Source organism: Onthophagus taurus, chromosome 1 (assembly GCF_036711975.1).
Source record: "Onthophagus taurus isolate NC chromosome 1, IU_Otau_3.0, whole genome shotgun sequence".
NCBI classification, from domain to species: domain Eukaryota; kingdom Metazoa; phylum Arthropoda; class Insecta; order Coleoptera; family Scarabaeidae; genus Onthophagus; species Onthophagus taurus.
The window spans coordinates 12,125,645-12,141,975 of NC_091966.1; the positions used below are offsets into that span (position 1 = coordinate 12,125,645).

Sequence of the window (16,331 nt, forward strand, 5' to 3'; positions counted from 1 at the left end):
ACACGAAAACATGATTCACCAGTACCATAACACTTTACTAAATAAATTCTCTCTTTCACGGTTAACATCGCATGAAAAGAGTTAATCTCACTAACATAAGTTGTAACTTTTATAGTTTCTATGGTTACATATCATAAATTGAACTTGAAAAATTTTAAAATTAAAAAAATGTCCAATTTTTACATAAAAATGGGAATAATTAGTTAACTTCTATAATCAGAGTATAAATTTCGTGCGATTTAGTAATTTGAACATATCCGACGCATTATTTATGCTGAGATAAGTTTGAATAATCAGTAATAAATTTTTTTTTCCTCTTTGTAACTCGATCCGGGGACACACTGTATAGTGAACAGCAAGACTACGCTTATCACAGTTTTTCGGGAGTTTAGGTTTTTCGCATTGGTTTTTATTATTAACATTCAGATTTAATACTGCTTGAGATGTTCCTGCCCAATAAATATGTTATTCTGTTTCTTTGCTGCTTTGTAATCTGGCATAGATGTTTCTTTTGTTTAGTAACTATAAATATTCTGGTAGACATTTTCTGCCAAAACAAACCTGTTTCGTCAATATTAAAAATCTGGTCACAAATGCAGTCTTCCTATCTTAAAATTTTTCTAAGTCTTTAACAAATTTTGCTCTACTTTCAGTGTTTATATTGTTAGTATACTATATTGTAGAGGTAACGTTCCATTCAGAGTGTATCTATTTAAGTTTAGTGAAGAGGGCGTGTACTGGATAGAGGGAAACAAGCTTGTTTTCCAACAAACATATATTTAAGGTCTCTTGTCACATACATAAATGTGAAACGAGTGATAAGCATGATATCGGCAAATATTTGTAGACCATGCAAATAACAAACCAGTTTGGTTCAGTTTGTGTATTCCAACAGTTGTTTATTTGGTTACCCCCGGAAGCGAAAAGCATATGAAGTAGTTTAGATTTAAGATCTTTGTAATATTGTAACTTTCCTGATGGTTTTAGTTTTTACATTATATATTTTAACTTTTGACGCACATAAAAGATAAATGCAATATACCTTTTTTGATTGTCCATATATAGCTATGAATATTGTATTAATGTAATGTTGATCAACACCAATTACAATATTAGTACTAAAACAGGATTAATTAATTTATTAATTTATTCCTAAAGCTAATGAACAATGTTACATATTCATTCTCTCTATAACACCCAATATCATGCTGCTCATTTCCTCTGATTAGATAATTGTTCAATCTTATTAATCAACATATAATTTCCTGATTGATAGAGTTCATTGATAAATTCGTGTTCCATTCAAAATTGCCCTTGACAAGTTATCGATCGGAACCCACAAATATATCTACTTATTATGTATTTAGACTGAATGAAACAAGTTGATAAATCGTTTCGTAAAGTATATTATAATCTTGGTTAAGATCATAATTACAAAGGTTATGAATTAACCAAGAAAATTCCTTTTCCACTTTGTGATGAGTAAATATCAAATATTAAAACACAGAGTGCATATTAATAATTAAGTGCTATTTTATAATCCCTAAAACACAAAGGAACTGGGCGCTTATTAGCGGTACCATTCCAATTAACACCTAATCTCGTTTAAGACTATGAGGTCAGTCTGCAAATAATAACAGGAAAAGCTCGGCTCGGTCGCTGGCTACGAAGCACGGTTCACGCTAAATTTCGTATTAATCGATCGGCACGCCTCGTTAAGTGATAACTTCCGACGTATTTCAGCTCAAAGGGAGTGTCCTTTTTACAACCCACCCCCTATAAAAAAATTTTCTTTTTCCCCGTTTTCTTTCCCATAATGAACCCTCAGCTTTTAATAGAAAAAGAGATTATAATTAAATTTCAGAAAATTGTTTTTTAAATTAGAAAATGTTGTTTAAAAACATTTTAATGAAGACATTTTAATAAAACGCTCCTGTTACATATAATTTTGAGTCACAAAGAAGAAAATTAAAATGGGTCGTCCAGATAATGGATGAATCGAGTGAATTGACTAGTAGAATTGATCAAACATCTATTGGATTACTAATAATGAATTCAGACATTGATCTGGCCCGGCTCTATTTCCGACATCTCGTTTTCACCGCGCCCCACTATAACTTTAACAAAGACGCACAGAAACCCTCATCGTCATTCCCCGCCTCTTCCTCGTGCTTGCTGGTGGTTGGTTTTGCCATAGAGCACAGTCGACGGGGAAACCAAACCCTTCCCTGGAAAAGCCTCGCTTTCAGATATTTATAGCTGCAAGCCGTCGAGATTGGAAATCGTCACGTTCAAAATTGGATTTATTTAATTTGAGTTTTGAATGTGTTGAGGTCGGTTAGGTTCTCTCCTCTGATATAATTTTGTTATTTTAGCGATCCAGCTTTTATATCTAAATAATAACATTTTACTCGATGCGGGTATATTGATATTTAAATTGAATTTTTTTTAGATTCATTTTTGTTATCAAATCTTTTATGCTTTTAACTTTTTGTATTTTATATAAAAACAATATTTTCATTAATAATATTCGTTATATTAAACACCCTTTATGGAAAATCTTAATACTTTCGATGACTAATATTCGATGTCTTTAATAATTCATTGAATAATATGTGATTAAATTGATAGTTTCTTTGTATATCGACAGTTATTACTCATTCCGTGATGTTATTGATTCAATGGTCTCATTAATGCCATGAACAAGAAAGCAACTATGAACTAGGAAGATGAAGGTTATTCTTTAGCAACGATAGACCAGATTGTTGTTGCTCCACACCCTCTTTGTGGACTTCCGCAGAGCTTTTGGCAGCATACTCAAGGAAAAGTTATATCTTTTCATGGAGCGAAGTGGCATACTAAAAAGACTTGGCAGATTGACAAGAGCTAGGTACGCTACAGAATGCTTAGGCACGAGTTTCTGTGGATGGACGCTGTGGATAAAGTTCGTATTGAGTAGAGGGGTAAGACAAGGTGACGGCCTCTCAGCCACATTATACAACCTAGCACTTCAAGTGGCACTAACAAATATCGTGGATAGTGGGACAATTATCTACAAGTCCAAGATGATCCTTGCTTATGCGGATAACATCGTCATTATTGCCAGAAACGAAAACCAATTCAGGGAAACTTACAACGAGCTGCAAAAGGAGACCAAAAAGGTTGGACTAGAGGTAAACGTAGGAAAAACAAAATACTTAAACCTGTCACCAAAGGAACGAGGACGAAATAAACATGACATCGTTATCGAGGATGCAACCTTCGAAAATTTCGTGTATCTGGGAGCCGAAATAAACAACACAAACCAGATTAGCTCCGATATACAAAGGAGAATATTGCTGCCAATAGAAACTACTGCGCTAACAAAAAGTTGATCGGGTCTAGAATCATCTCCAAAACAACCAAAATCAGGATATACAAAACTCTGATGAGGCCGGTTACTACATATGGATCAATAACATGGAGCCAGCTTGCGATACAAAGAAACTGATTGTTTTTGAAAGAAAAATAGTCGAACGCAGATTGATGGTATCTTAGAGAGAGGTGTATCTTACGCTTCAGAAAAGCCCAACGTCTCAGGTAGATTGGACATGTCATGAGAATAGCAAATCACCGGCTACTAAGAAGAATGTTCGAGTCTAACATGACAGGGAGACGATACCAAGGTCGACCTCGAAATCGCTACAAGGATGAACTAGAGAGGGATCTTGAAAGTATGGAGGTGCGAAATTGGAAAGGCAGAACTGCAGACAGAGATGGATGATGCGAAGTCGTGAAATAATCTAAGGTTCGAGCTGTAACACCGAAGAATGAAAGAAGAAGAAGAACTTACAAATGAGATGAGCTGCATAAAACTGCCGCACTACCAAATTAATTAGAAGAATTGTTGATAATGGGAGAGGCGACAAGTTGATGGTAGACGCTTACAGATTTATTAATTACTTTCTATCCAATAAAACATCGTATCTCAAGAACCACTTGAGATGTAATGATGAAATTAATAACATTTTAAAGGAAATTTAAAGAAGGAATTAGGAATTCAAACAATCATATCTCAAGAACGAATAAAGATTTAAGGATGAAATAAAAGACGTTTTAAAGTAAATTTAATAAAAATTCATTTCAATAAACATCGTTGTTATGATTTTTGAAACCCAACGTGGCATGTTTGACTGTTTTAACTTTAATAACAGAGATTACAGAAATTAGTATCTCAAAAATTAATTGAGATATCATCATGAAATAAAAAACAGATTAAAGCAATTTTATTTGGTGTTTAATATTTTGAAGATCATTTCTTGGAATCTTCCAATTTTGGAGTTATGATTTTTTGAAAGCAACTTTACATAATCTTAGACATAAATGTTAGGGTAATTAATCTTTATGTATCTCGAAAAATAATTGAGATATCGTTATAAAATAAAAAGCAATTTGAAGCAAATTTAATGAAGATGTAATGTACTATAAATAATTTCTTATTTTCCATAACCATCGTTATTATGATTTTTTAAATCTAACTCTGCATGTTTGATTGTAATAAATACGAAATACAAATTTAAAAAAATTGTATCTCAAGAACGAATTGAGATATCGTTATGAAATAAAAAGCAATTAAGAGCAAATTTATTTAGTATTTAATATTTTGAAGATCATTTCTTGAAATTTTCAAATTTCGGAGTTATGATTTTTTGAATGCAACCTTGCATAATTTTAGACATACATGTTATGGTAATTAATCTTTATATATCTCAAAGACTGTCTGAGATATTGTTATGAAATACAAAGCAGTTTAAACCAAATTTATTTAGTGTTTAACATTTTGAAGATAATTTCTAGGAATATTCAAATTTCGGACTTATGATTTATTGAACTCAACCTTGATAATCTTAACTATATATGTTGGTATAATTAATCTTTACGTATCTCAGAAACAACTTGAGATATCGTTATGAAATAGAAAGCAATTTAGAGCAAATACATATAGTATTCAAGATTTTGAAGATCATTTCTTGGAATATTCAAATTTCGGAGTTATGATATTTTGAACGAACCTAGCATAATCTTATACATAAATGGGGTAAATTAGGGTAATTAATCTTTACTTATCGCAAAAACTAATTAAGGTATCGTTTTGAAATACCAAGCAGTTTAAAGCAAATTTAATGAAGATTTAATGCACTATAAATAATTCGTTATTTTCCATAATCATCGTTGTATGATTTTTTAAATAAAACGCAGTATGTTTGATTGTAATAAATATGAATATTTCATTTATTTCACTTTGAAAAATTGTATCTCAACAACGAATTGAGATATCGTCATGCAATAAAAAGCAATTCCAAGCAATTTTACATAGTATTTAATACTTTGAAGATGATTTTTTTAACCGTAAATATTAATTATTATTACCCTAATAATTTTACTTTAAGTATCTCAAACTCTAATTGAGACATCATCATGAAATAAAAAGCAATTTAAAGTAAATTTTCGATTTGAATGTTATTAAAAACGATTGGTGATATCCATTCGAACAGTGATGATTGTTTTTGCATTTTTGTTCCTGGTTAAATACGAAATATTGATAAATTCACTCAATGTCTGAACAAATGCACTGAATAAATAAATGAATAAAGAATGATATCAATCCATTAATATTTACTGTTTATTAACGTATCGAATATGTATTTATAATTCCAAAAATTTGTATTATATCTTAATGAAATATCTTGATGTGTTTTCATTACATAAAAGAGAGAATTTATTTTGGCAAAAATATTCAATGAATAGCGTTCATTGGTTTTCTACGCCGGATTTTCGTCGAATTTTTGGGAAACTTTTTGATTGAATTGTTATCTATCTTTTTTGCTCTGCGTTTCCAATTGTTAATCCATAAATTTAATGACGTCAAAAATGTTCAATAAATAGCGGTCATTGATTTTTTACGTCGGATTTTTGGGTATCTTTTTGATTGAATTGTTATCTATATTTTGTCAACAACAATAGTTTGCGTTTTCAACTTTTAATCGTTACGATCAGGCTTTCTAGTGGTGTATCTAATATTCCGCTATCTTTAATGAAAACAAATATATCGGCTTGTAAAGTAGGTAGAAATACAAGGATAAAGTTGTTGTTGAGTAATTAGAGTTACTTTCTAGCTTTTTAAAAATTTAATTCTCTAGAGAGAATGAATCAAGCACCTTAAGCAATCCGCCGTCAAACGGTAACTATATTAGGTAACAATAAGTACCATCATGTTCAAGATATTATCCGTTATACTGAAAGATTTTACCAATGAGAAGGTGTCATGTGCCTCATTCTCAGTCATAATCACCAGTATCACTCCAGCTCATTCTCATCAACGAATTTATAGATTACATATGTATGTGTTCAGCTCACCTTTTACCCTTCCTTTTTGTTCATAATTTTATTGGCTTCAAATTATGGGAAGCGTATGCTTAATTCAGGACCTGGCTAGTTAATTATTTCACATGGTAAACGTTTCAAACGAGACTTACCATATTTCAGTTAAACGTCACAATGAACGTTCGTTTGATCGTATAATTGGTATTGTATTTAATAGAGTACAAAAAGATTAACAAATTTAATCGTGTATCGTTATGAATGCCACCTCAACCATCCGTTTGTTAAAGCAACAATAAGCTTCTCATTATAAACAATAGTAAACTTAAACCTGCTTGCCGAGAACTTGTTAATTTAAATTTTTAGTATAGCATAATTCATTTTCTCTTGAGAAAACAAGCCAATAATTTTAAATCATTATGTTAGAGAATTCAAAGAAAAATCATGACTATCAAACAATTTAATACAAAATTCAAAGGATATCTATTATTTTTATTGAAAATGAATATTTTTGAAATATTTCGAGTCGGTAGCTCTTGGCACTTTGCCAGTCTTGCCACACTATAGTTACCCCATTGCTCCTAGCCATAAACTTAATTAAGTCTATCGATAAATTCTTAAGTTTTCTCTTTTACTGAAAATCTTAATTTTCATAAATTTGAGTCACTTAATTTATTTTTCATTTAAACACAAATTCCTTCTTATTTTTAAATATCATTTAAATTTAAAAACTATCTAATGTTCAAAACGCCCTAGTAATGTAGGTTAATGTCGAATAGGGGATTGGGAAAATGGCCATTGGGATCTCCAGCTACGCGAAAACAACACATGGACCCGATGTTGTGGTCTTCATAACTGGAGCTAGGGATTTGATAAGGAAATTTAAAAACGAAATTTTAATTGTTTTATTCAATGGTTCTCTTCCAAACTTCATTAAGTCATTTATGCATTATATATTTACTTTTGTAGAACGAATGTTTTGATAAACTTTTCAATATGAGGGAAACTACAAGAAATAGGCATAAGCATATTTATAGATGATTTGTAGAATATTAAATTCTCTCTCTGATAGGTTAAAAAAATATAGTCTTTCTTGTCACTGAATATGGAGAAACGGTAATTCAATGTTTAACCATTTATAAGATACTCTGATACAACAAACGACAATCCATTTGTATCTAAAGAGTAATCGTGCCAATTTAGAGGATTCTTGAATGAACGTTAGCTGAGAAATGGGGTTTTAAAGAGCATGGTGAAAAATCGTCTGGCGGCTATCGTGAAAGTATTTTAGAACGAAAGTTTCGGATGATTAACCCCTACTGCGACAATTTCAAAACTGTACGAATAATAGCACTTGTTCTAAGATGTTCTAACGAACTAGTTACTTGAGACATCCTATATAATTAATAAAACGCACAGATAAGTAGTTAAACTTTTGAAATAGTGTAATTCAGAAGGATACACGAAATGGATTCAGGTAAAACAGAGATATTTGAAAAAAATTACGGTTTAGATGCAAAAGTTGATCTATATACCACAAAGGTTTTAATCTGGAGGTAGAACATTGTATGTAGACAACTTCTATACCTAGAAGCTAACATTGAGATTTCTTCACCATGGTATTGGCATTGCAAGATCAAATAAGAAGTTTATGCCAAATGAAGTTATGAATGCAAAATTGAAGAAAGGAAAAATTGTTACACACTCGAAATGTTCAACTATTGACAACGAAACATGCCCCAAAAATGGTGAATATGACAGTCACCTTTCCCAAAACTAGTAGGCATAAAGATAATGAACAAAAGCCACTTTCAAATTGTGCTTATAATAAATGTAAGGCCGAGATAGGTATTTCGGATCAAATGGGTTTCTATGCATCAACTCTTAGAAGAGAAATAATGATACCGCAAGTTATCGACAGAATATATTCTTAGAATATCAATCGTAAAGGTATATATGATTTTTAAAATATCTACGAAAAGCAATACAAGGAGTAGACAATTTCAGGAAAATTTGGTCAATGCTACGTTAGCTTACGTTTAGACATAACCAATAATTTAATTCATACACTAAAAATCAAGATCTGTGCACTAAATGTTATGTCCAAAACAAATAAAACAAGGTCAAGAAAAAATGGCTTTTCAAAGTGTTCTCTCAACATCTTAATGTCCGATGCATCACTATTAGATTTAGTATTAAACTCAATATTTAGTATCTTATTTTCATTTAGATTAAATTTATTCATTTTAAACAAATCTAATGTTACTTTTGACTTAAAATTTCTTGCTCATATGGCTTGTTGATCGTACATGACACACTTATCAATACTTTACCAACTGAGAATATTATTGTTCTGCATGTTCCAATATGACATTTAATCAAATTATTTAATTTGTACCATTTTATACGATTTTATTTTAACTTGTCTTGTATATCAACATTATCTCGATAGTTATATGTAAGTATAGTAAATTCAAACATACGTTTAAAATGTGATATTATATGACATGCTATTTCATCTAGAAATAACATTCGTAATTTATTAATTAACAGTAAGATAAATTGAAATGTAAAGAGTGATACCTACAAAATAACATGTGATGGCGGCGTGAAGTGTTATATTGGCTAGACGGTCGTAATACCTTCCAACGTTGTAAAGGTCGTATTTCAAAAACACATTTACATTTTATAGACATTCAATAAACGAAAACATACATAAAACGGGGTAAAGTATATCTCTTCGAGGAATACTTTACCATACAACATAAAAATAATACTCTAAACCGGATCTTAAATGAGTTTACTGAATTTAATAACAATAAAAATCTAACTCTAAAAGTATTTTTTATATTTTTATCTTTCTAACAACTTTCATGTCTTTTTCGTTGAAACTCACAAGCTTCATGAATTTCTATCATTGAATTTGAGTGTAGAACCCTGTCTCTTGAATTTTTTACTGATAACTTATTATTCAATACCAGTTTTCTGCCCTCGTTCTGTCTAAATTCCATCCAACTCAGTTATTATATTATTTATTCGAAAGTTCAACTTTTTGCACTTGCTTATTTGCATGAATGATGTAATAATTCGCAAAATTAGATGTTTTAAAATTAAGATATTCATAAATTACGTACTACGTAGTAAAGTTGTCAATAAGGTCACTTTTAAAGTTTGTATGCTTGATAGTTTATAAAATGGTGGGGTTGAATAGAATATTAGCTTTGTTCTAAAGAGATGGAGAAATATTTTACAAAAGCGAGACCCTATAATTCTTTCATGTGTGTATATTAACCCGTTCATATCTATGCAGTTCTTTATAGAATGTCGTAGAGCATCTCACTGCACTATCCACCTTTATCCCGATGCATTAATTGTGGATAGTGGTTGGTATTTTACTCTTTGCGTTTTTGTTTTGCTTGCGTTACTCATCACACGATTTCAGAAGACATTCAGGAAAAGTATATCAATTGAAAGCGATGAAGAGCCTCTTTCAATCATGCAAAACATAAAATAATCAAGATACAGCTGATATGGAATTAATCGCCGCTTCATTACCTACCATTTCTATGCTGTGTTATGTTGTGCATAGTGAAGTAAAACGCTGTTTAAGTGGCTTAGCCTTAATTACTATTAAACACGCGATCATATTTTTGAAATCTTTGTTGATGGAAACAAATCCATTGGTAATTCAACAAATGGTACAAAGCTTTCGCAATGTATAAATGAATAAGTTCCTATACACAAGCGAGCGTGTAGTATTCCTCCACATAAATCTACTGTCTCCACATTTTTTAACTTCTCTACCGTCTAAAATCAGAAGAATTACAGAAAATCCTGTAATTGCATTCTCATCTACTTATGTAATATCTACATATGTACTTATGTACATGAAAAGTAAATGAGAAATTTTGATGTCAGATATGCGTGGTGATATCGCATGGCGATGTAGGACAATTATATTTCTAAATTGACAATTTACTTATAGTCCTTACAAAAATAAATTGCGTAATACATCACTTCAGATTGCAACAGGTGTGTTCGCTTTATATAATATTTTGCAATAAAAACTTAAATAATGACTGTAATTTTGATACTCTACGAGGTCCTATTACGTAACCAACGTATTTTAGAAGGATCATTTGCTGTGAATGGAGAGATCTGCAGTTCGCATACTTTGGATCGGTTTCGTTGTTCTACTTAGATCCATGCTCTAGTGGGATGGTTTCCAAACGCTAGTTAATCGATCCCGTAACAAATAACTGCAATCATTATAGTTCTCTGAACCGATGATTAAATTTAAGTCAGTAAAAAGTATTAAGTAAATTCAATTAAAGACAAAAAATATTGGGAAAATATAAGTTTTTAATGGTATCTGGTGCAGGAAAACACTTTATTCTGTGAGATTGATATTTCTTAACTTATATTTTTATTAATTATTGCCTTAATCTTGTTTCTACTATAAAGATATTTATGCAATGTGATTATAGAGTTAAATATTGCACACTTAAATGGCCAAAAATATCTATTAAGTAAGCTGACGTGAAAATCCATTCAACAACGCAAGTGTTATTGTTGAAAGTACTACAAGTTAATTTAGTTAATTAAAAAATTATTGAAAATAACTTTTCGCAAGGACATTATTTGATTGGCGAACCAAAAGGCTTTGAATTGAATTCCATTATTTTGAAACGTTACCATTTTCTAACGTAATACAATATTGGTTGGGAATTACACTAATATCAACAATATTATAAAAGAACCCTATATCCTTACGGTAAATCTGGCAGTACATAGATAAGAACCATACTAGAGAACATATTAGACTATTTTCGATGTGTTTTTTATTAATTATAAACTGAAGATTCAACATTCGGGAATGCCTTTAAGTACATTCCCTCTCTATCGATACCATCTAATGTAGTCTCAGGTTGCTACACTTTCTGGAATTTCAGAAAATAATTATTTATTAAGTACTAGTTATCCGTAATGATACAAACATGAATCTGATGTAGATTCGAATATGAAGCTTTCTTCAGCTACATCTAAGAACATCGTGACAGTCAGATGGCCACAATCAGGGTGATCCTTTTCACGTGAGACATGTTACCCCATAATTTAAATAGCACCCAATTTATCATTTTACTACTGCAGGAATAAATAGTGAAAACAAGAATTCGTTGAAATAATAATGACAAAGGTAGCCGACGTACAACAAATTTGTGTCGACATCTCCAAAATACATTTTAAAACAAGTAAAACTAATTTTTGCAGAAAACGTTTAAAGTAATTGTAAGTCATTAAAATCATGAATACTCTAAGTATCGCAGAAAAGATAGAAATGGTTTTAATTTAAGAAGACAGTAGCAAAAACGTTACTGATGCTATAATTCTGTATCGAAAGCGTTTTTCTAATCGAAATACGCCTTCCAAAAGTACTTTTTATCGAGGTGTGATTGATTTCACTAACACTGGAAGTAGAAGCAAGAAAAAACCCCGACAAGTTGTCAGTGCTGAAAAAAGGAAACAATATAGGTAGATAATCAATTATAGAACGATTTTATCGTTTAATGTTTTGTCAATGGATACAAAAAAATGAGACAACACATTTCTTTGATGGAGATTTACCCACATTTACGAATCATCAACAAGTGAATAATCTTAAAATGCATTTTTGGAGCAATGAATACAGGGTGGTTGGATCATCAACGACTTTGCTCTGTTAATGTCGAACATGGTATAATTATTGATACATTGATTGCTCCATTTATTAATGGAACATAACTTACGGATATTATTTGAAAATTTGCCTTTACAACAAACATAGACTATATGATTACAAAATGATGGGTGTAGCATATTTTCGTTAAAGTGCTCGTGAAGTTTTAACATTAAATTGGTATGTCAAGTCAATGTAGTTCCTAAGGATATAGTTTACCACGAAATTCCGACTATGGGTGACAAGTTAAAAGAAGATATAAGAAATATTGGAGCTGAAATGGTTAGTAAATGGGTCTTGGAGGCAGATCAGGGTGCCAATCGCTGATCTGTACTAAAACTTTGAGAAACAGTCTGCCCATAACGTACCAATAAAACCTAGTTCCAGGTAGCCATCGTGTGTCCCGGACAATGGACTACCAACACAAGGATATACGTAATGCAGCAAACAGCTTACATTTTTTTGGACACAACAATACGTTAACATTTTAAAAACTTAGAACTTGCTTACTCTAAAAATAAAATTAAAATACACATTGTATTATAGCACAAGTTTTTATAATAATGTGACATTTTTATCTCTGAATATGGCTTGTAGCCGAAACTAGTAAGATTTAGTTTATTATCTAATTAAAGACCAGCTTAAAAGTACAAAAACTTTTTATATTATTTCTCCTAAAAGACAAAATCGGACTAATCTCAGGCTTTCCTTCAAATAGAAAATGGACCTACCAGTGGAAACAGAACATATAGACACTTTATAGACTAGGTGCCCTTCGAAGCGTTCTTGACACAGTTGCTATAAAAATCTTGAAGGTCAAAAGATGGAGACGTAAAGCTCTTAATAGGGATTAATGGAAAAACGTCGTTACGGGGGCTAAAGCCCACACAGAGCTGTAGCACCAGTAGATGATGATAAAAAGTGCAACTTCAGGTCCTTGATTTCCGTGATCTCCTACACGAAGTCCCCTTCTAACATAAGACGCCCGTTCAGATCGTCCCATATACTTTTTAATCAAAATAGGATAACATCAAATTTATTCGAGTTCGGTTGTAAATCATGCAAAACCACATCTCTTCGGTATGTCTATTAACAATACTTGGTTGGTAGTTTGACAAATGTTTATTAGTCTTCAGAAGCAGTATTGTTTTTACAGATTACAGGATATCTTTGGAATCAGACACTGATAATATATTTCGTTGCCTTTGAATATACATCGAATCGCCTCTCCTTCTTTAACTTCATATCAAATGAAGCAAAACCATGTATCTTTGATTTGTCTCGCTTGTTTACTATTTTAATTTTTCTTTGGATTTTCTATCACTTGATGATGTAGATATTGGCTAAATTGGTTTAGATTGTGAAATACGCGATGGTGCAAAATGCCTGTTTTGAACGACAGGTTGAGTAAGAGGCCAACTACTAGAGGCAACAGTATTTAGAAACTTGAATTTAGCTTATTCTTGTCAATATGTAAAATAAATTTTTAATGGTATCAAAAAAAAAACAATGTCTAAAGACATTGCAAATGATAGAATATCTCGAAGGAATTGCAATAATATTATTCCACTGCTATGATTACTAAAATGTTTCAACCAAATAACGATAGGCTCGGAATATATGCACACAGAGTCTGAAACAATGCGGACTTGCTGGTCCAACTTTGTAAATCACTGTTGACTTTTTCTCATAAAAATCGTCAGGGGAGTAGCGACATAAACGCCAGCAATTAAAGGCTATGGTATGTACAACAGACTGTTCACACACAACAGTATTAAATCATCTCGCCCGCTCCCAATGTAACACTACCTAATACAACCAAACCCAATGTAACCCGATTTTACCTTAACCATAAAAAAAGCTAATTGTTTTGAAAATTTATTGATTCTGAAAATTATACTAATATATTTATTGTGTTAGTTTTATAAAGTCTACCAATAAATGTTATTTCTACATTTTAAAATTCATGAAGAGAATTTTATGAAAACTTTGTACTATATAATAGATTATATACTAATATAATCTCAAACTTTATTTTCAGCATCAATAATTCCACCTTTAGTAACTTGTGTTGCAAGCCATTAGTTGCAGATTTTTATTGTTTTTATTGAAATCATTTTTTATTATTTGAATTGGAAACCGTTCAAAGTACGTTTAGTATCTCGTAGTATATCTCGAGATCCACTTTTGTTTCGTTAATCCTCTTCCGCTATTATTGCAAACGGGGCAACCCAACAGTTCGGGGGATGGGTTCGACCTTTTGACCTGGTTGTCAGTAACGATTGGGCCTCTGAAACTGGGCACTCTAGGGATGCCGGTTATTGCCGGAATACACATGCACTCTCTCTCTTCTCTTGGATTCTGGGCGCGAATGTCTGGGCTCGTTTACAAATTATTATCCTATACGCCCCTACTAGTATAAGTCGAACTGTAAATTTCAAAGTAGTCGTAAAACTAGGTACAATATGCTACAATAAAAGGGGGACAAGATAAACTTTATTATTTATTTCATACTTTTATGTATGTGTAAAAGTATTTTTTTTGTAGCCGAGATTCATTAATAATAACCTTCATTGTTATAAATCTTTTTGGGTTATGTTACTGGGTTATCTTTTTTATGACCGTATGGTTTTGTTGACTTTGCTTTTATAAGGGATATCAGATTTGAATCCGTCGGGTTTATTACTGAGTAAATAATAAATTCTCCAGTTGATAACAAGAATTCTTTATTAACTACCATTTTATTGTTTTTAATAATTCAATATTCCAATAATCAATAAATAAAACTATTTCTAGTTTTCACATTAGGATTTCACAAGGTCGCATGTTTCAATACGAAAATAAAAATTCTTTCTTTATAAATTTACAAATTTAATGTGTAACAGTATTTTCATTTTTATTAGTGAATTTGCGATTGTTGATAAACTTTAAATGTTAACACGAATTTGTCGATCCAACTCAACATTTCATAGCTAACATGAAATGCTGATTATTACGTTCGTGCAGTTTAAACTCGCGAAAGCTTTTGGATGACGTATTTACATACCTTGAGCTCAAGTTGTAAAGCATGAGAAACCTTCAGTTGCATAACTCGGATTGCGTTCAGGAAGTCTAGAATTAGTAACTTGCAAAGACGTCTTTAAATCAATAACACCCTTACGTTGATTAACGACGAATTTAAATATTTTATTTTCTTATCTACTTACTTCTTATTAACTTATAATGTATTAATGTTTACGTATAATTTAGTTTAGTTTCCGGTATATAATTTGTCCTCAATTGTGTTAAAGACAAAGTTATAACTAAATTTTCTATGAAATTCTCGCTGTAACCGTTTATATAAAGTTTCCGTTCTTGCATCGTGTTGTTAAAAGTTTGCTATGAAAACTTATAAGGTCATCCAAGACTATTTTATAAGAAAATATATAAAAAATGTATACAAAAAAATTAATTAAAAAATATATTTGTTGTTTTAGAAAAAATACTTCAATTACCACAGGCGTTAACCAACGAGATTAAAGAAGCTGTCGCGAAAAAAGTTTCAGAAAGCTCGGATCGTAATAAAGAAACGACAAAAATACCAGAAACTAAAATCGTTAATTTAGAAAACGAAAAGTCGCCGGAGACTGAAGGATTAGAAGAAGCGGCGACGAAAATACAAGCAGCTTTTAGGGGTCACCAAACAAGGAAAACCATGAAACAAGCCGATAAACCCGAGAAAAACGCGGAAACCGCTGAAGATTTAGCAAACGAATTTAAACCCGACGATCCTGGTAAGAATTTTCTTTTATTTCAAAGTTATTTCCGTGTTTCAACTTCAATAAGTAACTTCCGTGTCTTTACTTAACGGAGGAAATACATTTAGACGCGCAAAAATAAATGCGTTTTCAAGATTTTTTTCATTAAGATGCAATTAATTTCAAAAATTTTGTTCAATTGCTTATTTCTAAAATGACACTGTGTTACAACAATTATTACTAAAACTTGAACTAAGGTTATCACCATAAACTTCTTCAGAAATAAATTCTAAGTGTTCAAAATATACAAGAACCTGGTGAACTAACACTAGACCTAGTACTAGAAATATTCGAGTTTAGCCTTCAAGACGGCTGAACCCAAATGCTTCTAGTTCTAAGCCCAGTGTTAGAACTAGAAACATTCTGGTTTAGCCTTGCGTCTCTCAAAATGGTTTCAAGTTGTAAAAAATGGTTCCGTCTTAAGAGATGTATGACTAAACCCGAACGTTTCTAGTTCT

The 16,331-nt window shown here is 31.4% G+C and overlaps 1 protein-coding gene across 2 annotated transcripts in view; it reads left to right on the plus strand.

The window, feature by feature from the left end:
* Positions 1 to 16,331, plus strand: part of LOC111420523 (IQ calmodulin-binding domain containing protein igloo) — a 45,813-nt gene that overhangs the window by 23,263 nt on the left and 6,219 nt on the right. For both annotated transcript variants that reach the window (XM_023053537.2, XM_023053538.2), the window contains exon 2: positions 15,553 to 15,849. In XM_023053537.2, the coding sequence (XP_022909305.1) occupies positions 15,553 to 15,849 (297 nt within the window). The remainder of the gene's footprint in view (positions 1 to 15,552; positions 15,850 to 16,331) is intronic.